The sequence below is a fragment of the Colius striatus genome, chromosome 8, assembly GCF_028858725.1.
Source record: "Colius striatus isolate bColStr4 chromosome 8, bColStr4.1.hap1, whole genome shotgun sequence".
Lineage (NCBI taxonomy): Eukaryota > Metazoa > Chordata > Aves > Coliiformes > Coliidae > Colius > Colius striatus.
In genome coordinates this window covers 15,484,789-15,510,579 of record NC_084766.1, presented here as the reverse complement: position 1 = coordinate 15,510,579, position 25,791 = coordinate 15,484,789, and the positions used below count along the sequence as shown (strand labels likewise).

General features: G+C 43.0%; 2 protein-coding genes across 3 annotated transcripts in view; one reads left to right on the top strand and one right to left on the bottom strand.

Annotated features, from left to right (window-relative positions):
• Positions 1–8,656, top strand: part of ECD (ecdysoneless cell cycle regulator) — an 11,421-nt gene extending 2,765 nt beyond the window's left edge. The window contains exons 5-13 of the mRNA XM_062001434.1: positions 841–1,033; positions 1,909–2,037; positions 2,273–2,398; positions 3,334–3,419; positions 4,164–4,270; positions 5,343–5,520; positions 6,814–6,881; positions 7,011–7,231; positions 7,783–8,656. Coding sequence (XP_061857418.1) covers positions 841–1,033; positions 1,909–2,037; positions 2,273–2,398; positions 3,334–3,419; positions 4,164–4,270; positions 5,343–5,520; positions 6,814–6,881; positions 7,011–7,231; positions 7,783–8,013 — 1,339 coding nt within the window. The 3' untranslated portion in view covers positions 8,014–8,656. The remainder of the gene's footprint in view (positions 1–840; positions 1,034–1,908; positions 2,038–2,272; positions 2,399–3,333; positions 3,420–4,163; positions 4,271–5,342; positions 5,521–6,813; positions 6,882–7,010; positions 7,232–7,782) is intronic.
• NUDT13 (nudix hydrolase 13) lies at positions 4,854–25,791 on the bottom strand. Of its 2 annotated transcripts, XM_062001442.1 has the most exons (10): positions 25,686–25,791; positions 24,215–24,324; positions 23,218–23,357; positions 22,460–22,567; positions 21,982–22,088; positions 20,976–21,101; positions 20,635–20,746; positions 19,847–20,001; positions 19,170–19,272; positions 4,854–4,887 (listed from the first exon to the last, which is right to left on the bottom strand). In XM_062001442.1, exons 2-10 carry the CDS (start codon positions 24,295–24,297, stop codon positions 4,865–4,867), a joined length of 957 nt encoding a protein of 318 aa, XP_061857426.1. In that variant the 5' UTR covers positions 24,298–24,324; positions 25,686–25,791; the 3' UTR covers positions 4,854–4,864. The 2 variants fall into 2 exon arrangements, with proteins under 2 accessions (XP_061857426.1, XP_061857425.1); XM_062001441.1 differs by lacking the exon at positions 4,854–4,887 and having other exon boundaries at positions 18,632–19,272.

The window sequence follows — 25,791 nt, the reverse complement described above, 5'->3', positions numbered from 1 at the left end:
CTTTGGAGATCACCCAGTCCAACCCCCTGCTAAAGCAGGTCCACCTAGATCAGGTTGCACAGGAATGCATCCAGGCAGATTTTAAAACCTCCCAAGAAGGAGACTCCATACCCTCCCTGTGCAGCCTGTGCCAGGGCTCCCTCACCCTTCTTCAGTAAAAAAGTTTTTCCTTAAGTTTAAGTGGAATTATTTGCATTCCAGCTTACACCCATTATCCTTTGTCCTGTCACTGGACACAGCAGAAAAAAAGTGCTGCCCTGTCCTCTTGACATACACCTTTTAAATACCTGTAAGTGTTAATGAGGTCCCCCCTTAGTCTTCTCCAGGCTGAAGAGCCCCGGTTCCCACAGCCTTTCCTCAAGGGATAGATGCTTCAGTCCCCTGATCATCTCGGTGGCCCTGTGCTGGACTCTCTCCAGCAGTTCTAAGTCCCTCTTGAGTTGGATAGCCCAGAACTGGACACAGGACTCTAGATGAGGCCTCACCAGGGCAGAGTAGAGAGTAAGCAGAACCTCCTTCAACCTGCTGGCCACGCTCTCCTTGATGCATCCCAGGATGTCACTGGCCGCCTTGGCCATGAGGGCACATGACTGGCTCATGTTTACTTTGCTATCCACCAGAACTCCCAGGTCCATAGCTGTATATATTTTTTTATATAGATATGTACATATAAACAGACATTCCAGATGTTGGATTAGCTGAGTTTTTAGTTTAGAATAAAATTCTGGCACTTGGCCCATTATATAGTTTAAGATTAAAGTAAAGATGGGAATAATAATTAAAGGAGTGTTTTGGGCTTGCAATGCATTTAATATGCTACGTTGCTATTGTATCATACAGGTATCCTGAGAAAATTCAGGCCTCATTTCACCGAGCCCACTGCTACGTTCCAGCAGGCATCGTGGCAGTGCTGAGGCAGCGCCCTTCATTGGTGGCTGCAGCAGTCCAGGCCTTCTACCTGCGAGATCCTGTAGATTTACGAGCATGTCGCTCATTTCAGACCTTCCCTCCAGACCAACGAGTGATGGCTGTGGTAAGTGATCTTTCTAATGCAGCTTGTCACTTAATTAGATTTTGTAACTGATGGAGGTTCTTTGATCAAGTGATACAAGTATTATTTTTAAAATAACATGTCTTCTGATTATTTTTTCTTCCTCTGATGCTAGATATGAATTTCCAGTTCATTATCTTAATAGCTTTGCTCCACATTGACATGGCTAGCCTTTCAGTTGGCTTATTAAAAGTGTTTCTGAAATCAGAAACAGGTTACTGCTAATGGTTCCTCTGCTGAAGTGCTAAGTAATTTGATCTTGCTCCCTGATAAGAGCAGTTTTGATAGTGCTGCCAACCAACATAAGGAGTTGCTCCCAACTACCTCTAGCTGTTCATTTCAAGGCTTTTCACTTTCTCAGCTGTGGTTACACAGCTCTGTGGAAGATATTTTATGAAGGGGTTTGTGAGCATTGTCCAAGCAGTGTTATATCTGATATGTTTGCATTACAGAGTTATACCCCTAGACTCCTCAAAATAAGCTTCAGGGTAAAGTTTTAGATTTCTAGGCTGTTTTTGAAATCCCAGCTTTGATTTCATTAATTGAGAAAAAAAGCCATTGTATTCTTCAAAATATATTTTGTTGACATGAATAGTGAGGATTCTCTCTAATGTATTTAGACCAAATGAAGTTCACGTTTATTTAGAGATGTCAATTTGGAATATACTTTGTCAGATCTGAAATGCACCATATCTTAGGCAAATGTGTCAAGAATGTATTTTGAGTATGATCTGAGGTATTGTCTGTAATGCGAGTGCTTTAAAACAAAATTTAGAGGAGATTGGTGGGAAGTTGATGCCCGTAGGCAACACAGTCACACTACAGTGAGTATTTTGCTATTGCTCTCGCTTCTTCAGGTGACTTTCACAAAGTGTTTATATGCACAACTAGTGCAGCAGAAGTTTGTAGCAGACAGACGCAGTGGATACACGCTGCCCCTGCCATCTCACCCTCAGTACAGAGCCTACGAACTGGGCATGAAACTGGTAACTGTTTTTACATGTTTTGTACTTGTTCTTTGATTTGCTTGTTTAAATGTATGTCTGAGAAATTACTTTGCTTGTAGGTTGCCTGCTTGTACAGAAAAATCTGAGCAAATTTGCAGTTGCCATTTTTCTGGAAGTGTGCTATCGTTGATGATAGTTCTTTATGTGGGCATTTACAGGTGCACTTAAACTTGTTATCTCTTGAGAACCCCTTCTTGTTGCATCTCTTAAACAGGCTCATGGCTTTGAAATTTTGTGCTCCAAGTGCAGTAAAGTATCTCCTGATTCCAAGAGAAAGGTGTTAAGTGGTCCTCTGTGGGAGAGATTCCTCAGCAGCCTGAAGCAAAAAAATTATTTCAAGGTGAAGTTGTGCGTGTGTGTGTCTGTGTGCGTGTGTGTGTCTGTGTGTGTGTGTGTGTGTCTCAGTGTGTGCGTGTGTAAGGAGTTAGGGCAAGAAGTGTAATGTTTCTGTCCGTGGGAAATGAATGGATGTCTTTAAAAGAAGTAGGTACAGTTTCTTCCCCTTTGAAACTAATGAATTTCTTTTGGAAGTTAAAAAGGAAAAAGCAGGATTTGTGGATGAATTAATTCATCTAAAGAAAGGGGAAATACAATTAAGTCAAGAAAACCACAATGTGATTGTGTGTCAGGATAACAATATTCACTTTGAGATTCAATTTGTATGCCTCTAGAATGAAGTATTCTTAAAGACCTATGCTTTACAGCCACAGACCCATTTGGGCCTGTGTAAGTGTATGTTTTGTTTGTGTGGGTTTTGATTTTGTTTCTTTTTTTTAAGATGCCTTTGACTACTTATGTGCAGTTTATAAATTGGATGTAAATTGACTATTTCTTTCAAGGTTATAAAATTGGGCAGCACTATTGGAATGTTTTGTAATATCTTGTAAATACAGGAAAAGGAGAATACTCTTACAGTAGTGCAGTGCCACTTCTGTAGATAATTCCCAAACACCAAGAGCTTCATTCACAATTCCTGTACAATTGTAACCTGCATGGTAAATCCACCCTATTGTGGGAATCATAGTATTGTCTTTGATTGTTTTTAATGTACACCATATGAGATTGCAGCACAGGGCTTCACATTTAACTGTGAAAACACCTTACGCCCATTTCCTATATTATGTTCCAACTATACATGGCAAAGCAGTATTATTGCTTTGATTTTCTCAACACTAAATTTCTGTGTGACAAATAGTCATTGTTATGAAGCCTGACTGTGAAAAGGAAGGAGAGGGAGAATTGTTTAGATTCATACTTGTGACTTACTTTAAACAGGGAGAAATAGAAGGATCTACTAAGTACTTGGAACTGTTGCATATGGCAGAAGATTACTTCCAGCAATCTGTTACCAAATCAGAAAGGTAAGAGCTGCTAGAAATTCATGACAGATCATACACAAATACCTACAGGTACTTGTAACTTACCTTTTTTTTGTACTTGTTATGAAAAACCTAAATATTTTTCTCCATTGTACTCTTAACATAGGTGGCTAGAAAATGTGGTTGTTAATTCCTGTAGAATGCTCACTGCTAGTAGAAGTTACTCACTAATTACTTATCTTGGTTTTGTAAAATGCTAAGCTATTTCAAGTAGCTTAAGAAGTGAGTGATGAGCATTGTTTTGGTTGCTTGGCTATAGAAAGTGTTCAAATGTTTCACTGAGAAGCAATCTCAGTGAATAATAAACATGAAGTAATGTGTCTCCTTTACACAGGGTAGGCAGCTGGCTGTAGGTCTCTCCAAAAGATGAAATTTAAAAAATACATCATTACAAAAATAGCTGAGGATTTGCCAGTTGGTAATATCTTGACTGTTAGTTGCTTGAATTTCCAGTTTGTGCTGTTTGGGATCTGGTAATCCTGATGTTTACCAAGACAAAATAAATGTGAAGAACAAAGGAAACTTGAGAAATGGTCTTTGAAGCCATCAGTAAAGAATTACAGTAATTGACTTTGTCTTGTCTTGGCTAAAATTGTCTTATGTAGTATTCTGGTACTTCCCCTAAACTCTCTTACCTGTTTGATGCATTTTCACAGAAGAAATTGGACTGCAAACCTGCCTGTAGTGCCTGTGATGCCATTGCCATTAAATTGATTTTTTTTCTAGCTCTGTTGAAATGAGCCCAGGTGATGAAATCTTGACATTACTACAGACAACAACCATTGATTTGAAGGAATTTGAGAGAGAAGCAGCTTGCCTTCCTCCAGAGGATGGTGAGCAGGATGGGGGGAAGGTGGACTATTCCTCTCACATATGATTGTTTGTGGGGGACAGGGTCAATATTCACAGCACTGTCCCATTTTCTATATCTATTTAGTTTGTCTCCTATCCTGTGACAGCTAGAGGTGTTATTCGTGTGTGGTCATTTAAGATTGAGGCAACTAGTTCATTTGTATATGCCACAAAGCTTGAGGCTGCAAATTGGCAAGGTAGTCCAGTCCAGTTTCTGGTTTGAGATCACTAGATCAGTAACACCATGCACACTTAGACCAAGTCTAAGTACGAGTGACAGCTATCTGCCAGACAGAAAGCATGTAGACATTTTAGAATAATAAACCAATCCAGTACTGACAATACAAAGTTAGTTACTATTCAGACTGCTCTGATGGCCAATATAAGACTAGCATAAGCTTTTATATAATAGCGTTTTTCACTCATTTGTCAGACATGTAGTTGTTGCCAGGGTGCAGTACAGGCCACATCTGTATTTCTGAATGATGCAGTAGTAGGTAAATCCAACATTGTGTTAATGATTGTAATTTAAGGTTGAGTTGTCTCTCCCTTTGTAGTGTAAGCCTCTTGTTTCTTCATTTGGTGGCAGAAGGATTATCTGTGACGAGAACAACATCTGCTAGTTTGAAGCTGCATATAAAGCAGAGTTTTAAAGGAGTAAAGTGAAATCTGAATTCTCAGCCTCCCACTGCCATACGCCCTCTGTTATCCATAAAATCATAGAATCATTTCAGCTGGAAGAGAACTTTTAAGATCGAGTCCAGCCTTTGTCCCAGCCCTATCAACCACTAGACCATTTCCCTAAGTGCAACATCCAACCATCTCTTAAACACCTCCAGGGACGGTGACTCCACTACCTCCCTGGGCAGCCCATTCCAATGCCTGACAACCCTTTCAGTAAAGAAATTCCTCCTAGTATCCAGTATGACCATGAAAACATTATAGTACAAAACTAAGGTACAAAATGCTGGCAGTGCTCTCAATTGTCTGGATTGGGCCTTGTGTGCTTACAGACTTTTATGTGGAATAACAGTATGTCCTATGTTCTTTCAGATGACAGTTGGCTGGAGATTACACCAGATCATCTAGAGCAAATGCTGAAGGATGCAAGAAATGAGTCCCTTCCTTTCTCAAATGAGGAAGAACAGAAATATGACTTGGAAACAGTTGCTGAAAGCATGAAGGCTTTTGTAGCCAAAGTCTCAACATACGAAGGAGCAGAAATGCCATGGTAGTAGCATTTTTAAGTTCCACGTCTGTTGTTTTCATTCTGCTGCAGCCATTTGGTTGATTCTGTAATGCAGAGAATCAAAGTTTGAAAGCATTCTAAATAGCAGAGGCCTGAAACAAACCCATGTTAGTGAATAGTGCTGTTTTCCAGTACTCTTACTAGTTTGGTTTTGTGGGTTTTAAACTTCTTTTTTAACCTTTTGAAGTTGCAGGTTTCCTTTCGTTCATTACCATAGTTCTTAGCACTGTTATTAAAATGTGCATCTCAAGTTCATTCATGCTAATATGTTTCTGTCATCAAGAACTAACTTGACTGCTGTGATGCTTCTGATGAGGCTGTGCAGAAAGAAAAAGGAAATTTAAGATGAGTGAATCTGTCTCTGTGAATTAAGACTGCTGATTTTTGTGGTACAGCTGTATTTAGATTTCCTGTAGATGTGTATTTTGAATGTTCTAGGCCTGTTTTTGCACTACCAAAGCACATACTGTACACCTAGAAGCAGGAGAAAAGAATTATTGTGAATCCCACTCATGGTTCCCAACACTAGAAGAAAAATGCTAACTTTAACTATTTAGACAACAGTGTAATGCCACTAGATTAATTGTTGGAGTTAAAAAAAGAGTATGTGGACGTTGTGTGGACAGGCCTTTAATTTTAAAAGCTGAAGAGCTTGGTAGTAGCATGTTGTCTGGATTCTTTTTAGTAGCTTAAATAATGAGAAAATAGTGCAATATAAGCTGTGTCAAGTGTATAAAGGTGTCCTTAATTCATGCTCCTAACTGTTCGATCCTTTTTCATTAGTGTTACAGTTACAGTTGTAATGTAGGGTTTCTTCAGTTCTTTAACAAACATAAGAAAGGCAAAGCACTGAGCCTTAAGTGAGACCAGAATGAAGCCTTTAATGTTCCATCTAGGCAGGAGACCTCAGAGACCCTCAGCTTTTCAAGTCTTTGTCTAAGGTATAACACTACTACTTTGTTCCAGAAGGATTCGGGCATGCTTATTTGAGTTTTCTTCAGTACAGTTTCTGTTTGACCCCAGCAAAAAAAAAAAAATACAGTTATTCAGTTTATATTCTCTTTCATGCCAGGAATTGTTCCACTTGCTGTTTCATATCTGATTCATACAGGCCTCAGACCTCTAAGCACTTCTAATGTTAAATTAGACGTTAGTTCAAATGTCCCAGCTTTAATCTAGGCTTGAGACAAATTATTATGCCATGTGGCTTATGCCTGTGTGAGGCTTATGTAAGCATAAAGGCTTTATTAATTTTAAAATATTTGTGTATTTCAGGTCATCTGATCAATCCAATGTTACCTTTGATGTAGATTCTTTTACAAAAGCCTTAGACAGAATTTTAGGTGAGATTGCTTCTTTGTTTCTTCTATCAGAATACCTCATGTTTGTTTCGCTTCTTTGGGTTGTCTGGTCATCCTGTGGCCACTGCACTAATTTGTCACCTATCTGTACTGTCACAAAATAATATATAGGGGCAGACTCAGAAGAGCTGGATTCTGATGATCTGGATGAAGAACAAGAGTTTGATTTTTCAGATGAGGATGATGGAGACTTAGATGCTGAAAATCAAAGGCAAGATGAGAAGGTATCACCTAATGAGCTTATAGGCAGTCTCAAATCATACATGAATGAGATGGACCGTGAACTGGCACAGACCAACGTTGGTAAAAGTTTCACCACCCAAAAGCAAGGGGTAAGTTTGCCTTGGGTTTTAGTTCATAGCATAAGAGTTTTGAGTATTTTAGTAGTAAAGAGGAAATACGCTGGAAGTGTTCATTCTGAGTGATGTGATCAAAAACTTTTTTCTTCTGATGGTGTGCTAGTCCCACGTGCAAGGAAAATGTGCTGAAGTTGCACCATGGTTGGGTTAGGGAGGTTTTTTTGGAAAAAAAAATATTCAGAAGACGCTTAGGTAAGCTTTAACTTGCAGATCTTTTCCAAGATTTTGTTGCATTTTCCTGCTTTATCCTGTTCTAGTATTAAGACAAACAGCTACAGCTTGACTTCTTGAGATCCTATAGTAGACCTGTCTTTCTCTTGAAGCTTAATCTTTATGATGGAAAATCATGGATTTTTAACTGGCATGAGAATTTGGTGACTGAATTCCTGTCTGAATAGACAGTGTGGAACATAGTTAACTTTATTGGCTGCAAAAGTGTTTCCCTGTTTCTTTTTTCTTGTGGTTTGTATTTTTATATATATACTTGTTTATGCAATTTGATAAAGCTTTATCTTGTACTATAGGCAAGTTCTGTTAATGCAACTACATCTCAAAATGCTGGCCCTGATTCTGAAGCTGAAGATGCCAAGTTGATACCAGTTGATGTGGATATGAACCTGGTAGCTAACATGCTGGATTCCTATGTCGCTCAGTCTGGACTGCCGGGACCCACCTCTAACATTTTACAGAGCATGGGAGTGTATTTACCTGATAATGCAGATCATGCTGTCTCCAGTAAGGGACCAACAGAATAGAAGACTGTCTTAATTCAGAAGACATGGCTGACTGAGAAATGAAGCACAGGAAGACTAGCGGTATTTGGAAGAAGAGACAAAAGGTTGGAATTTAAAGCATTTTATGCATGAGTTATCTGTGACTTCAAAGATGCAAAGTGAATGTACCTGCAAAAGCCATCTATTGGGATACTATCTTGGAGAGAAATTGGATTTCTCCAGTGCTAACTTGTTTTCAGAACACTGAACAGTGATATCATGACTTGAAGGATCCTTTTATTATAAAAGCTGCCTTCAGTTTTTCAAATCAATGATCCAATTTGCTACATTTCTAAAACATCCTTTTACCTATTACTAGGGGGTTTCAATATCTGGAAAGCAGTTTATGTTTTGAAAACGTTGCTGCCTTCAGGGGTAGATGAAGGAATATCATCTCATAGGCACAGTGTCCCCTGGTGGATTTGGGAATGCTGGTTAAATCTTCAGCAGGCATTTAATCACTTTTCCAAAAGTACAGTGTTTCATTGTAGGAACTTCGGAGAATTACTACAGGAATCTGTTCCTTATTAACCAGGAGGATTGGAAGAGTAATTAGATTGTAAATATTGGCTAGAAGTACTTTTTGAATTTATTTAAATAAAAGCAGAAATACTATTATGTACAACTGTAAATGTGTTTTGGTCTTTGAAGGGGTGCAGAACTTCCTGAGGGCAGTGTCAGAAGTTCTTGGAAGTATGTTCATAATTGGTCACTGTTTGGACTCCATTATTGCTGTCTGTTGGCATTGTGCCAGCAGTAGCTGTGTATGAGCCCAGACTGAACAGTTTAGTTTTCTTTCTCAGTGAAAATGTAGTTAGAAGGTGTTCTGCAAGTTTCTTTCACATGGGGATAAATCTATTCTGGGTACAAAGACTCAAGATAGATTTGAAATGTAAATTGAGAATTTCTCCATATTTTAAGATTTGCTTCAAGCATGCAGTTCTGCCGAATCTGAATTGGAACTTTTTCTTCATTTTTACTTCCACACCATCATTTATCAAGTGTCATAACTCACAGAAGAGTATCTCATTGGTTGGGTTCTTGGTTTAGTTTGGATTTGGGTCTTTTTTTTAAAACTCAGATAAATAGTATTAAATGATATAAAAGCCAGATGGACACTGAAGGTATATCTAACAGCTTTTAAAGGACTGAAGAATCATTGCTATTGTCAATGTTGTTACTATTAGCCTTAAGGTTTGGAGTCTATTTAGTTTAAGTCTTTTTGGTTTAGTTTTTTGGATGTTAGGTGTTGGCCATCCAAAGGTGGTTGGTTGGCTGGCGAAGCTTAGACAAGACAGCTGAGTGACCATCCTGGGGTGGCTGGACAGTGAGGTTCAGCAGGTTGGCCAGGTGACAGTCCTGGCATGGTCAGCAGGAGAGGTTCTGCCAGGGTGAGCGGGGGACCCCCAGTGAGTTTCTGCTGGGGTAGACAGGTGGCCACCTCTTGTTGAGCACCCAGTAAGATTTGGTGGGGGGGTGGTTGGCAACCACCACAGGGTTGGTGACAGCCTGGGGTGCTTGGGAGCAAGGTTTGGCCACAGATGCCCAGCGGCCACCCCATGGTGGTAGCTGGGCGACAACCCTGGAGTAGTCAGTGTGCAGGGTTTGGCAGGTGTGGCCACGGTGGCCAACTGATCACCTCTGTTGTTGGTGTGTGACGCTCAACCAAGGTGGCCAGGTGACCCCCTGGGGTAAACGGCCAGCTCGGGTCAGCTGGCGTGGCCATGCCATCACCCTGGGGCAATGGCCGGTTGCTACCCCAGGGTGAGCAGCCAGTGAGGTTCAACCATGGTGGCCAATTGACCAACTCAGTGCCATCAGATGTCGTTTCCTTGAAGGACTTGGGCACTTATTGGATGATGTTTCACTATCTGGCTGCCATGCCAACTGAGTTTGACCAAGGCACAGAAAATTCCTTCTATGCCTAATTGGCATATTTCATTGATGGTCATGAGACTTTAGCAATACACAGTGAATGTTTGTTTGCTGAGTTCCCTTCTCATCTATGCTCAGTTGATTTTTTTTTTTTGTTCTGAATTTTTGGTTTTTTGCAAATGACAAACATCTTATTAAATGCTCCAGTACAATATCAGAAATATTGGAGTTTCTGTATGTGAATGCATGGAACAAATGTGGGTGAAGGGTATGACAGCTATGCTACCTCCACGTTGGTCCTCCATTGATATTGTCTAAGTTACTTTGTCAACAGTTTTGGGACAGCACTGGCAAGTTGGACAGGGATTAGAGATGGACAAGGAAAATTAGGAAGTAAAAAGGTGCTGCTAAAGTTGGACGAGTTTGGACTGCAGAGAGGTGAGGTGGAATGGGGTTGAGTTAGATGAATCTATGCTGGAGAGATTGGAGTTCTTGAATCTAGCAGGCACAGTTAGTGGTAGAAAAATAGGTGTACTTGAACCTTAGAAAGGGTTTGTGTTTTAACAGGAGAGATAAATAACAATGAAGCTACATACAATTCTCCACTGATGAATTAGATCAAGTTTAGATGCTTTAAAAATAATTTGTTTTTAAGAACATGATAACATTTAAACTCTCTCGTGGCCTGTACTGTACGAAAGTTCAAAACAGATCAAAGGACTCTTCTAATGTAACATGTGAAGAAGACTTTTAAGCTAATGTTCAGAACAAAGCTGCTCTTTTGAGAGTTCAACTGATCTTGCTTCTTGGATAAACTCATTTTTCCGTGAGTTGGATTGTTATTTCTGTGGGACTGTACTTATTCCAACTATTTACGTCTGTTCAGCAGCTTCACATTGGAGACCTTCAAGAGTCTAGAATTGCTCACAAGAGAATTTGCCATTGAAAAATAAGCATTTCCATGCTGCCTCTTCCACTGCCTTGAAGTAATACGAGGCGTTTCTGCTTTTAATTTTGAAAGAGACTGTATTTTAGTTAGGAAGCCTGATGGAATTAATTAGGGAAGACAAGTGCAGTGCAATTCCCTTTCAATGGACTGCTATCAAAGTTTCCAGTATATTCTAAATTAACTAGAACTGCATCACAGCACAATTTATTCGCTTTGCTCACTCAAGCATCTGCCTTTTGCACAACCTTGTTCAACCTAGAAATTCTGACCCTTCCTAAAAGAGGAGTTTTCTTGTTTGTGGCTTGACCCCTGAAGACCAAGGTCAGAATGGCGTAATTGTTGACTGCTGTGTTTCAAGCATGAAGGCAAATAATGAATCTTTCATCTTCCATATACAAGATCAAAACTAATCCCAGGGGACAGCAGAGACCTTTAACTTTTTAAAACTCTTCTGAACAGCTGGGCAGCTTGGCTGTTGCTACTCTATGCTTACTAGCTGTATGGAGCAGTGAGGAGCCTAAGAAAGGGTGTCTGTTTTCTCTGTGTTCATGGAGGGTGTGCAAATCAACTGGGAAGTTAGCAGGCTGCAGGCTAGCAATGTTTCCAGCGTGAGTCCAACTCCTTTCTGGTCAGTGGGGAGGAGGTATTGCTTAGGAGGAGTGGTATTTAACTACAGCTAGATATGTTGAAGTGCAGTTTGATGTCAGTGATACTACCTGCTATTTGAAGTCCTGTGCTTATGTTGATCTCCTGCAAATAAACTGGTTTCAGCATGCTTGCCCCATATTGAATGTCACTGTACCCTGTAGCCGTGAAAGATCACCTCTTTGCACATCACGTGCCTCCTGCCTTTTCAACAGTGCAGTTACAGAAGTAACAGTTTTCTCCAGAGCAAGTGTTAGTTGCAGTGGTGGAAAAGCATTTTTTTTAAGAATGTTTCCATAGCTGCTGCTGTAGGTACTTATCTAACTCATATGAGAAGCTGGATTTTGTTTTTAATGGCAGTGGGAGTCAGGGCAGGCCCTTGGTACCACTTCAGGATCCCTTGGGATGCCGTAAAAGCTGCAGCAACAGCTGCCCTCTCTCTTGCCATTTACGTCTTTGGAATGAAACACAAGAGCATCTGTTCTGGCAGGTCTAGGATGAAAATTTATTTCTTTTTCCAACTTCATTTATTCCCCTAAGAAAATATTACCATGGAGTGTAGTTGGGCTTAAATAGCAGAATGCAGAGCTATTGAAAAGTGAATTGCTCAAGAATACCAGGTCAGGGATGCAAAGCCCTTAGTCAATGTGCATCAAGTATGTTTCTCAGACACCAGCAGAAGGATTTGATTACCATCTCCCAAGGACAGAGAAGGGATTCTCTTAGAAATTCCAGGTGCCAATCATGGATTATTAGTTCAACAGCAAAACTGTGCTTTCAGGGCAAATAACTGAGATTGCAGTTGTGGTCATGATTTGGTTTATCTTGTGTTTGAATTCTTAGAGTAACAGACAGTAACAACCTGTCCTTTTGGAACAGGATAGAAACAAGAGGCAGATGTAGGAATACATGCAAGCTGTGCTTCCAGGCGAGGAAATGAGCTTGTGGGGTGCAGTGTCATGGACAAGGGTGTCATGAACAACTCAGGGGTTTCTGGTATAAAACTGTAGCTAAGACAAGTAATTAACGGAGACAGAGGAATATCACCCTGTATGTTATTCCACTGTGAAGTGTGAATTGCTTTTTGGAATAGAGCCTATACTGAGGTGGGTCAATGCTCCCAGATGGGTATTCACAATTTTGCAATCATACAAGGATGGGAAGTGAAGAGCAAAGCTAATGAGAAGGTAAAGCTCAGTTTATTAAAAAAACAAAATGATCACTGTTGTAGGTGGGAGGCAGGAAACTAGATACTACAAGTAAAGATTTTATAATGTAATGGGAAAAAGGAGTAATGATACCCAAGGTCTGCAGTGATGTGAATCTAAATTGGTTCAGACCAGAGCTGGGGTTTTTTAAAGTGGTGAGGGTTACTAACCTTGCCTGCTGTTATAAAGCCATACACTTACGGTGTTGGGATATAATCTAGTTTAGGCATTCTTCATAGTGTACACTAAGAGCAGCTACCTTTAGCTACCACCTTTCCTCAGATCATTACTGCATACGCTGTAACGGGAGACATGGGGGGTTTTACTAATAAAAGCTCCTGGGTTTTTGTCATTCAGACAGATGATGGTTACTGAATTTTGTGCTGAATCTATTTACTTTTGCTCTGTTCCTGTTACATTAATCAACAGTGTTTCATAGGTAAAGCTGTGTAGCTGCTCTTGTCCTGGTCCAACGCATATTTATGTGGCACACTGACTGCAATGTTCACCCTACCATTTATCCATTTTCAACTTCCCATTCCTTGAAAGATCTTCTTGAGATTCCCAGAGTCATTAATCAAAGTGATATGTAAATCTGCTTCTGTCCCTATCCCAAACCTCATCTTTCTTCTTTTTCTGCTTCCATTACCATACTAGTAAATCTCTGAGTCCCCTTGCTGTATTTCCACTGATAGAAACAGGGCCTCCTTTTGCATTCCCTGCTATTATAATGACCTTACTGTGTATCACTCTTCTTCTTCAATCACTTTGAATCTTACTGAAAAATCTCATCCTGCCTCATCTTCTAACTTCTAATGTTTCTCTCTGTAGCTGTATTTCCTTTAGATGTGAAGCTTTGTGTAAAACACTATATAAAAAGATGCTGCATACAGTTGAGCACCAAGACCAGTGGAGAAGGATGCTGTGTCAGCATTTTGTTCTTTGTGCCAGTGCTCTTCTCTCAGTGAGGAAGCTGGGGAGCCATTGTGTTGTTGCTCCTGTGATCTTTCTCATGGTTGTGACAGCTGATGCCAACTTTGGTTTCTCCATATAATGATGATTCTGGATATCACTGAGTGAGTGCACCTGATTATCTACAAAATCCCACTGATAGGTCCTAAAGAAAATCCAAGTCACACCATTTCCAGATCAGAACCTGGCCTCCTTTTTCTTGGCAGCAGTGGTTGTGGTGCTCAGGTATTCCCAGATGTGTGCATTGCTGTATGAATGACTATGGCAATATTTTTTTTCCCTTCCTCAGCTGGTTGACATTTCTCACTAGGTTGAAAAGTGAACAAGGTTTCAAAGGGAGCTGAAGGCTGGGGCTGCTGAATTCATTTCAGCGATGTTTTGGACTGAAGCACAGGAATTGTAGTTTTGTAATTAAAGTTGTTCTGACAACCTGTCCCTTGCAGCTGCCAGAGCTGAACATGGTTCATCATGGTAACATGCTGAGCATGGTTACTTGAAAAATGATTACCTGACAAATGACTTCAACACGGTCACTTTGTCAGGGCATTCCACCGAGTGCTCATGCCCTCTCAGATTAAACACCAGGTTCAGCATGTGCCCACCATGTCTTAGAGCATGTTGTAAGGTGAAGTAATTTCTTGGTCTAAGAGCTTCCTCCTTGACTTGTAATGTTGGAACCAGACTTTCTGCCCTTCACAATGGATGAGCACCTCTCTGCGTAGGAAAATGTGACCTTTCCTTGCAGCAGCAGAGCAGTCCAAGGTGTGATGGGAGAGCATGTGGTCAGTGAATTCTCAATCCTCACCATTTCCAGGTGAGATTTTTCTGAGCTCCCTCAGTCAGAGATAGACAAATTGTGTCATGTGGTTTGGTTACTATAATCCTCTGCCTGCATCCACTGTAGACAAAGATATCTTTTATGCCCTGCTGCTTTTGGTAGGTAGGTGTAATGCTGGTCTGAACCTGCCTGTGTTGCTCTCCAAAAAAAGGCTATTTCAAATTAATCAGATGAATATGCAATATTTTGTGGCTGCCCATGTGTCCATCTGAATGGTCATACTTGTAAACAGCAGGGTTGTAATGCCACACAGGCTGACTGCTATCAGTGTAAGTCCCAAGCCCTTGCAGCCTCTGAAAGCTGTGGAGTCTCAGTGATTTGTACAGGTCCCCAAAGAGGATTCATTTAACGGATGAGGTTTGGAGAGAAATACATTGCTACATCTCTTTAGCCTGCCTTCAGTCTTTTACATGCAAAAGCCCTTCTGTGTTTTGTTGTATTTTTTATTGGGAATTGCCTGTTTCTTTTTCCAGGTCACCTGCCTTTATGCAGCATGTTCTGTCTTGACTGCAGTGAGTCAGGCTTCAGCCAGATTTGTGAGGCAAATGCAAATGAGAACAATCATAGACAGGTAGGGTTTGGAAAGGACCTTTAGAGATCATCTAGTCCAACCCCCATGCCAAAGCAAGTCCACCTAGATCAGGTCACATAGGAACATGTCCAGGCTGATCTTGAAGACCTCCAAGGAAGGAGACTCCACAACCCCTCCGGGCAGCCTGTGCCAGGGCTCCCTCACCTGAACAGTGAAAGAGCTTTTTCTTATGGAACTTTTTGTGTTCCAGCTTCACCCCATTACCCCTTGTCCTGTTACTAGATACAGTAGAAAAAAAGGATGCCCCAGCCTCCTGACACTCACCATTCAGAGATTTGTAAATATTAATGAGATCCTCCCTCAGTCTCCTCCAGACTAAACAGCCCCAGTTCCTGCAGCCTTTCCTTGTATGACAGATGTTCCAGTCCCCTGATCATCTTGGGTGGCCCTGTGCTGGACTCTCTCCAGCAGTTCTCTGTCCCTCTTGAGCTGAGGAGCCCAGAACTGGACACAGGACTCCAGATGAGGCCTCACCAGGGCAGAGTAGAGGGGGAGAAGAACCTCCTTCAACCTGCTGGCCACACTCTTCTTGATGCATCCCAGGATGCCATTGGCCTTCTTGGCCACGAGGGCACATTGCTGGCTTGTGTTCAGTTTATTATCAACCAGCACTCCCAGATCTCTCTGCAGAGCTGCTGGCCAGCAGGTCACCCCCAGCCTGTCTGGTGCATGGGGTTGTTCCTTCCCAGATGCAGGACTCTGCACTTGTTCTTGTTGAACCTCATGAGGTTCCTCTCTGCCCAATTCTCAAGCCGGTCGAGATCCCGCTGAATGGCAGCACAGCCTCTGGGGAATCAGCCAGTCCTCCCAGTTTGGTGTCATCAGTGAACTTGCTGAGGTCTGTCCCCTTATCCAGGTTGTTTATGAAGATGTTGAACGAGACTGGCCCCAGAACCGATCCCTGTGGAACTCCACTGGCCACAGGCCTCCAACTTGACTCTGTGCCATTGATCACCACCCTCTGGGCTCTGTCATTCAGCCAGCTCTCAATCCACCTCACTGTCCACTCATCCAAGCCACACTGCCTGAGCTTTCTGATGAGGATGTTATGGGAGACAGTGTCAAAAGCCTTGCTGAAGCCAAGGTAGATGACATCCACTGCTCTCCCCTCATCTAGCCAGCCAGTTATGCACTCATAGCAGGATATCAGGTTGGTTAAACAGGATTTCCCCTTGGTGAAGCCATGTTGACTCCCCCTGATAACCATCTTTTCCATCATATATATTGAGATGGCATACGGGATGACTTGTTTTATCACCTTTTCAAGGATTGAGGTCAGGCTGACCAGCCTTTAGTTCCTCTCGTTTCCTCTGTCCTGTTCATAGCTGTGTATTGCCTGGAACTGCCTGTAATCATTCCTGCTTTCTTAACATCAGGAACAGAGGCCACCATTATTGTTTCATAACTAAGTCAAAAGGGTATGGACTAAGGAGGTTATGAAGCAGTTTAAAATGTAAGGCTCTTCAAAAGATGCAATAAGAATGTTGCCTTGTACTTTTTCTTGCTGTACCAAAGAAAAGTATTTCAGTAGATTGAAAATACTTTTTTCTTACTGATAATTAAAAGGAACATGCAGATGTTTAAAACTGTGTTTTAAAAGGTGAGTCACAGAAGCAAGCAAATGAAAAAATAGCTTTGCTTTCCCTCTAACTTTCTTCTTGCAGAAAATGGGCAATAAGTGATGAAAGCTGGAAAAGTCTGCTATAGTAACAGTAGCAGAAAGACTGCAACTCTTAAAGAGTTGTCCTAAAGTTTGTGAATATTTAGGGGGTTCAGCCTGGGCAGTGTTTCCACACCAGTATCGAGTGAGGAGGCAGCAGTAATGATGACACTTCATCTGACCAGCCTGCCTTCTGCTGTGGTGCCCTCAGCACCCCAAAGGAACAGCCCTCTGATGCAGGTCTGTGTCAGCAGCATGGGACAGTTCAGAAGGAGCTGGTGTCTGTCAGTACTTGCTCCTTTTCAGTTAGAGATCATATTGGTGTTAAAAACCATAATTTGATAAGTAGAGTAACACCGTGTTTCCCAAACACGGGTGAATTTTCTCTGATGTTAAATCTGAGCACACAAAATTTGACAAAGACCTACACTGCAAATATCTACTGTAAAAGCACAAACTTAAACATGCAAAGCTCAGGTCACTGCAGAAATCACACAGCCATTCCTCCTTTCACTCGCCTGTCCTGCTTTTCTCTGCTTTTACTTCTTAGTCCCTTTTCTGACACTGGGAGAGCAGATCATGTGTAGATATATCACATGTATCACATACATCAAGCTGGATGTTGCTTACTAGAACCAAGCTCAGGGCATGTTACTACATAAGGGTGAGTCGGGAAGGCATTAAAGAGACACAGGGAAGAGGATGAGAAGTGCGAACATCTTCAGTATCTTCTACTGCAGAGACGGGGACAAAAGGGGTGAGGCTGAAAATGAAAGTAGCAGACTTCAGAGAAGAGAGAGGAAGAGGTAAATGCTGGGGCACTAAAATAGTGTAACAGGAGAGAAAACAGCAGGAACTACTACGAAGAGAGGCAGCGAGACGTATTTCAAAGGAAACTGGATGCAAGGGTGCTGCAGTTAAAATAGTGGTGTGTGGGCTCTTGTGGTGTGTCTGGCTGGGCTGGAGGGGAGGAAATAATGCCCTTGGCCCTACCAGAGTACATTCTTACCAGTATGTCCAGCAGATCAAGTTCATAAACATGAAACAGGCTCTGGCGGGTGGGTTTTATTGACTGAGAGTTAGTGAGGGTGGGAAGAGTATTTCTACATGACACCATGGCCTGGACTAATCCCCTCACAACCTCCTGAAGTAAAATTATCTTCAAGGAAACAAAGCATGTGACAACAGTGTGAGAAACCCTTTTTTTTTTACTTACTGCTCATGTGGCATGACTCCAGATTTTTACCACTGCTCAAAACATCTTTCACTTTCGATGAATCCTAATGGTGGCAGTCAACAATACATTCTTGTTCTCTCCAAGGATCTGTCCTGATGGCTTTGCAGTCTTGGTATTTGACCATCAAGCTGTAAATCAGCAGCTGATAAAATATACTTCCATATGTCCCTTTTACTAAGCTGTCTCTTTGGTGCTCTCCCTCCAAAGAAGCAACAGCAGTTCATCAGTAAAATGAGAGCAGCTCTCCAGGCAAGCCACAGACTTTTGGCACAGGGGAAGAGACATTGTGCCTTTCAGGATTTTTCTTGGTGGGAAGTGCAGTCGTTTCTTGCAGCAGTTCCCCTCACCTTTGCAGTCTCTAATATATGGAGGTTTTGCTCTTCCACTCTTTACCACCAGATAGCTCTGTTCTCTCTTCCTTGGGATGGAAGTAACACCGTCCTACTGGTGGGGAAAATAGTGCCTCTAGAGATATTTTTAGTTGCTCAGACACTTAAAAAAAAGTAGGAGCCCACTTAACATTTGCAATAAAAATAAGATGTTTCATACGAAACTGGAAGACTGAACGGGAAAGAGAACAAAAGAAGGGGGAAGTATACAGGCAATAACTTCTTTTTTTCTGAATTTTTGATAGTTCTTCCAGCTGTGTATAAATGGGTACACTGAAAAGCACTACTGTCCCTTATTCCTGGGAAAACTGTGCATTTCGTATCCAGACAAGATGGATAAAATGGAGGAAAATGGGACATAGGTGCCAGGGGCTCACTGGTTTTTTGCCTGCTGGGCAACAATAGCAGCTGGTCACAGTCAGTTTGATGTTTTAGGACTATGAGTTGTATTGTACTGTTACTGCAAGTCTCATGGGATCTCAAGATGATCCAGTGCACCTGCAATTGTCTCAGGGTGATCAGTTTAGAAATGGCTTTGTAGGACTATGTATCTGAGTGTGGGACTGCTATCAGTCTGGTGCTCTCCTCACTGTAACACAGACTTTGCTTTCAGTAACTTCAGAAGCTTTTGTATCCAGCTTTCTTAGCTCTGGCAGAATTGCAAACTTGATGAAGTCATGCCTAAGCTGTCAGGGAAGTCTGCTGCTTAACCCACTCATCAATCAGCTGGTGAGCAATGGCCTGTTTGGGAGGGAACCAGGGTAAAAAAGTACCATCGTCTTGCTTTGAAGATCTGGGCCCTCTCTTGAGACCCTCTATGATTTCCTCCAGGCCAAACCAATGGGCTTCCTCTAGTTCCAGTCTGTTTATGTTGATCTGGAAAGAAGCGAGAGAGTACCAGTTCCTTAGATCAGCTTTAAATGCGGGCAGCAGTACCTGGCTTGTTCTTGCACCCACAAAGATGCTGTGCTAGAATACCCAGAGTGTTTTATCTGTGCCTGAATTAAGTGCTGATGCCAATACAGGTATCCACCAGTGCTTTGTTGTCATGCTTTCCTTAGGGAAGCCACAAATCCTTATTCCATCATGGCACAGGCCTGCAAAGTACAAGTAGCCAAGCACAGTATTTAACATGGTAGAACCTGCATATTCTGTGGCAAATATTATATAAATACCAGAGAGTACCTCCTCTGCAAAGTTCAGAGGAAAAAATACACAGGGGTGTTGTGCTCTGGGCACGTATCTATACAGTGTCCTGTGCAAAATCTGGCACGTTGCAACAAAAGGTATGGTTATTTTGAAGTTTGCTCTTCACTTGTAGAGAAGGCTGATGGAAAACTGAACGTAGAGAGCATCTGATGCTTTCTGAACTAAAGTCTGTGGACTGAAAGAGGTTGTGAAACATAGGGTGGACAGTGAAATGACTTAGGACAACCCTGAGTCTGCTCACCTCAGCCTTCTGTGCTCTCACCAAGGCGTGACAAGCTATCATTAAGCAGCTGCTGGGAAAGGGCCAATGCTGAGATGATGAGTACCAGAGTGACTCCACCTCCAAGCCCACCTCTTCTGCCACCTCTCGCCGGACTGTCTCCTCCACATTTTCACCTAGAAACAACCAAAGTTGGTTAGCACAGCCTGGCCTCAGGGCAGCAAACTGTTGCAAAGAAAATGTGGGTACAGTCATTCCCAAGGTGTTCCAGCCCTGACTGCTCACTCACACACAGGAGCTCCGACTGCGCTGACCTGGAAACACTTGTCAGCAGGATACTCAAACTTATCAACAATGCTGACCTCCCTTAAACAGAGGCATCACAGACATTTTTGGCTTTGTCTATATACAGCTGGTAGAGATAACAATGCTGCCTCTCTATCATATGACTTTAAGCCCTCGTATAACAAGAGGTCAGTAGTTTTTACTTCTGAGACAGACTGCACTAGACACAAAATGCACTAGAAAAAGGTATCCATGGTTCTAGCCTGCGTAGCCACACTTCTGTTTATCATTATGGGACTAGTGCCACAGATACATGCCCATTATTCTCATTCTCTTCAGATACATACAGCAATTCTGCATTCTGCCTGAGTGGTAATACTGATCTATTTAGATCCAGCATATTTCTCCCTGATACCACCTATGTTTCCATCTCCTCTGTGCACAGGTGTTTGCTTGATGTCACATCATTCTTCCCCCACCCCCTGGCGTCTGAGGCCACGGCACTGGCACAGAGGCCCCCTTACCCATGTCACAGAAGCCTGAAAGGGCTGTGTACATCCCCTGGGGAAATGAGGGCTGGCGTGCCAGGAGGCACCGGCTCCCATCAGACACCAACGTGATCACCACTGGAGACATCTAGCAAATGCATCAAAAAGCAAAGCAAGGGAGAGTTCAGACCAAACAAGTCAGTGCAAATTGTTGCTTTTCCTAGCTGGATGGGAGTCATGAACGCTGAAGGAAAAGCACCTAGCTGCATGCCAAGCACTCCTGCTGCCTTTACGGGGTTCCCTTCACGTGACACAGCAGCCCTGGCTTGTCACCACACAGAGCCTGTGTTCCTTACCTCTGCTCTTCAGGTGCTCACCTGTGGATAGTAAGTTATTCCACTGACAGGGCAAACACGCTTGCTGCCAGCTGTGTTTTTCTGAGTGGGCTGCCCAGTTTTGCTACAGTACTGGTGGGAATCGTGCCAGCGGAGAAGGGAATGGGCCTGCAAACACCAAGAGAGAAACACCAATCTTATCTATAACTGGGGCAAAGAGATGATTTAGAGCAGTTTCCCTGAACAATACTTTGCTGTCTTCTACCCAGTACAAAGTGATCTGGATAAGCTATGTTTGGAAGCCTCAGAAAGGTAAATGAAGAATGGGCACTACTTTGAAAAATGTCAGATTCTGCAACCAGTATTTCATGCTTCTTGCCTAAGCATCTAAATTTAAGCACAGTTGGGAGAGGTGGGCAAGAGCTGTTCTTTATTGGAATATAATAAGAGTACTAATGGGAAGTGAACTATTCTAAGGAGTCTCCAACCCTGAATGCCTTCTTGGAAAACAGTCCAAGCATCACAAAAACTACAGAGCAGAAGAGAAACATGAGCCTTTTCTACTTATGGGTCAGGATAGTTGATTTTCACACACAGGTCTTTTCTTAGGACTTCCAAACATAAGGCATCTGTGGAGATAATAAAGGAGTAGCTCTGAGAAAAGACCTATAAGTTGGTTCATGAAATTCACTTTGCCTGGAAGATTACAGAAAACTAGTGCCTGACAGTTGTTAAGATGAAGACAAACTGGGATTGCTGTGACTACTGGTAAGATCAGTATATTTCACACTGGACATACAGCAGGTTGATGCTAAAAGGCTCATTTCTCTGTTCATTTTTAAAGCTATTTGTCTGTTTCTATTGCAGCTTGCTTTTGGGATGGCAAATTTGGGAAAACTGCTGTAATTTTTAGTGTGTTTGCACCTAGATCACTAAAAGTGTACAGTAGGTGCTTCCACAATATGTATCAAATGATAAACCAAGAGATGAAGAGAAGAGCTGCTGTTAGAAGAGGCAGCTTCTTAAAGGTAAAAATCCTGTACAATACCGAAGCCAGCAAAGAAGAATCCTTCCCGTCCACTACAAAGAGGGCTTTTTGTAAGTCAGTAAATGATCCCTTGAGTTCAGACTCAATGACTGATTTCTCCAGGGCTCCTGTTTAAAAACAACAACAACAAATGTTTGATCTCATAAACTGCAGTTATTACCCCAACTTTACGCCCTTCATTGTTCCGGCATACAATTTCTGGAAGTCCCCATGGAAGTGATGTCACATCAGTGGTGACATTCCCAAATGTGAAGTGACCTGCCAACAGCCCACCTTTACTAACACACACAGAGGAAGAGCAGTGCAGTTCTGTGGCTTTGACCCGCCGTGCTTGCAACAGCTCCTACAGAGACTCAACCGAGCCCTCTTTGGCAGTACATGTTCACCCAGCAAGCAGCAGGGATGCTGCTGAGGCAGCACCTCCATCCCAGTGCATCACATGTGACGCTGACACAGACGGAAGAGGAGCCATCCCAACCTAAATCCAGGGCAAAGTGGGGTACGTGCTCGTCTGAACATCCGATCAGCACCGACTTCTCTATCCACTGTTCAGTCTCTTTCAATTTCTCCACGAGTCTTTTCATCTCTAAACAGCAGGGGAAAGGGGAAGAAAAGGCTGTGATGAAAGCAAATTCATGCAACTGTGATGCTCTCTGTGGATATTCAAGACACATGCAATCTTGACTCAAGGCATGGTGCTCGTATGAGAGAGAGGTCCAGACAAGACGTCTCACTCAGCCAGACTCCAAAAGTCTGCCTTAGCTCCCAGCTGTTGGAAGTTTTGACCTTGTCAAGCCAAAGATGCAAATGTGTAATACTAGGGGAGCAGCTGTCCATTCTGTTTCTGTCCTGTGCCAGCCAGTACCTTTCTCTCACAGAAAGCTTTTCCTGCGTTATGCCAAATAACCTTTGTCAGTTAGATAAAGGCTTCTTTTCCTGCCAGCCCTTTCTCTTCAAAAGGCACAACCCCAAATGTGTAAAACAGATCACCTCAAAACAGATCAGGTACATGTTCATCCTGTATGAGTGTGAAGAGCATGAACTTGTGTCTGCATGCCAGGGTTTTAACTCAAAATACTCTTCGTCTGTTAACAACTAGCATGCTGCATGTAGCAGGATGTTCCTGCACAGCTTGGTAGATTTTTCAAGCCCCGTGTAAGGGATTGCTTATTACAAATAACTGTATCATTTTAGCTGTGTGATCCAGGAGGTGTTTCTTTCCAGACACCTGCTTACCTGCTGCACTGAGCTGTGGTACCACATATTTCTGCCCAACTTTCTGCAGGAAGGGGAAGAGACTGTGAAAGAGGTAGAAAGCTCCTGAGGCCTGGGCTTGTCTACAAAGGCTATCATCTTCCTTTAGCTCATTTAAGTATCTGCAGCAAGAAAAGAATTGGGAAGAAGAATTCAAGATGATCTTGAGATTACCAGTGTTAGCACTTCTTTGGGTGCATTTATTTTTCACAGGGCAGGGGGGCTGAATGGACAGCACAGATTTTATGTGTTCCACATACTTGTAGAGTTTTTGACAGTTGAGTCTTCCCTTTGGTGAGCTTCAGCCTCTCGTGAAGCACCTTCAGCAGCAAATTCTTACTACCACACCAGTAGCCTCAAGTCTTGGACATCCAAGATCAGTAACCCAGTCTCTCAACCCAAGAGGTCTGCTTTATAGACATGATTGTTTGTTGTGCAGGAAACCTTGATAATCTTCCCTTTTAGCCTCCCAGTCTGGATGGCTCCAAGCCCTATATGGCAATGCTACTGAGCACTTCAGATGTCGAGCATGCTTCCCATTAGGCTCTGTGTGTGACTGCAGAGTATGTTCTACCTGTCACACTGACGTGAGGGGTAAAGACCGAGCTGGAGTCTTAAGGCCTGAACAGTTACTGGAAAAAGGGTGTCAGGATGTGCTTCTTTCAGACTGTTTGAAGTAGTATTTAAAATGAGGTGGGCAGTGTCCCTTCAAGTCTGCCTTGTGTTTTAAGAGATCTTAACTAGGACAGCAAGCATAGGCATTCATTAACAGAACTTCAGCCAGAGAGAACGAGTTCTTACCAGGGCTGAAGGGAGTGATGTTGACTGTTGTCATGTACAGAGCTCACACTATATTAATGATGAGCTGTTAAAAGATTAACCTCTAGGACAGATTTATGTGGGGCTGCTCGTGACAATGGACACAAGAGTGCCAAACCCAGGTCTTCTCTGTATAAACGAGACTCAGATGAGAACTTACCTCATTTTTCTAACATAGGTGGAGTGTAACCTGGAGATGAGAGAGGAAGCTCTTCTATACACTGCTTGATAAATCACAGCCATAACCAACCCCTACAGGTAGCTGTCAGCCTAAAAAGGGAAGTGTAGAATATAACTTATTGGCTCTATAAAGTTAAGTTTGATTTAAAAGCTGCAATAACCCACTGCTACCAGAAATCTCCCTCTCACAGAATCTGCAGAATGCTGGCGTCTGCTTTTTAAAATCATTGCTTTGGACTCAATGCCTAGCCACACATCAAACCCAGTTTCAGGCAATTTTTAAAGACTGCTTAAAGATACCTCTGTTCATTTCCACTGTGAGCGTGCACAGGCCTTACAGGAATTGCTGTAACACTAGATTAAATGTCCCTGTATATATCCTGTTCCTGTATATATCCCCCAGGGATACTCTTATATCCCTGGGGGAGAGAGCAGTGAGGGTGGCTGCTCTTGTTTGTTTCCCTACATAGTTGTAGTGGCCTTGATCCAACTGAATGTCCTACTGCAGCACACAGTAGGTCTGTGGGAAAGGCACGGATGCCAGAAGAGAAAGAAAGACAAAATATCAGCTGCGGAAGAGAATTCCCTGAGTCAGACGAGAGGCAGCAGTTGCAGCTGAACTGGGTCACCTCCAGCTCTGAATGGTTTTTTGTGCCAAAGGATCCTACCGCTTTTTCAGCTCAGGCAGTCACAGACTGCAGTTTGAACTCAGCTTCAGGATGTCAGAAAACAGCCAGAAATGCTACCACATCCCTAGCACTCCCGTGTCACACAAATGAACGAGGATTCATAATCCTTAACGATTATTCTTACTATTTCACTTTTCAGCCTTAGAACACGAAGCCCTTTAAGGAGGAAGTTATGCTGGCTTCGATTTACAAACACACAGCGCCAAAGGAGCCTGAGACTCGTTCCTTTCAGCAAAGGTCAGCGATGCCTCTCGAGCCTCAGCTGACGCTCCCAACTTTCGTGAGGCTTCTACCAGCTCTGCCGCGGACGGCAGTGTCGCGCCGTCTCGGCTGACGGTGACCCGCGAGAAGCCGCAGGGGGGCGCAGCCGTCGGGCTCGGGCAGCCGTCGGGCTCGGGCTGTCGCCAGGCAGCCGCCTGCGGGGCCGGCGCCTGTCGCAGAGGCCGCGGCCGACACGGGCTGGCGGTGCAGCGAGCACGCGTCCGCCGCCGCTCCCGCACCCCGGGGCCTGCGCTTTGCGGTGAGCAGCTCAAGGTGACCGGGTGCGGACGAGAGGAGTAGCTTGTACCTGCAACGAGTAAATGCTACGTATGCAGGCGTTTTACCCCTTCCTTCCTAGGAACCACAGTACCGGGTTTTAGTTAGGATTACTGAATACTGATCTCGGGAGGCCAGCCCAAACTCCCCAGTCTGGCCTGTAAATCGTACAGCCTGCGGGAGGAGGGTCAGAGCCGTCCTTCCCCACACAGCTTCCCCACTTACTGCACTCTGTGAGGAAGGAACGGCGTCTCCAGCAGCAGGGATGGCCTCAGCGTCCCCGCTTGGCTCGGGCTGGCAGCGCTGCAGCAAGCAGCCCAGCAGCTGTCTG

What these genes read in the sequence shown, in the direction of transcription:
- NUDT13 (XM_062001441.1), bottom strand. Translation starts at nt 24,297, where the DNA reads ATGGCTGTGATTTATCAAGCAGTGTATAGAAGAGCTTCCTCTCTCATC. An exon ending in ACCTATGTTAGAAAAATGAG is followed by an intron (nt 23,358 to 24,214) that starts GTAAGTTCTCAT and finishes TTCTTGCTGCAG; the next exon opens with ATACTTAAATGAGCTAAAGG. An exon ending in ACCACAGCTCAGTGCAGCAG is followed by an intron (nt 22,568 to 23,217) that starts GTAAGCAGGTGT and finishes CCTGCTGTTTAG; the next exon opens with AGATGAAAAGACTCGTGGAG.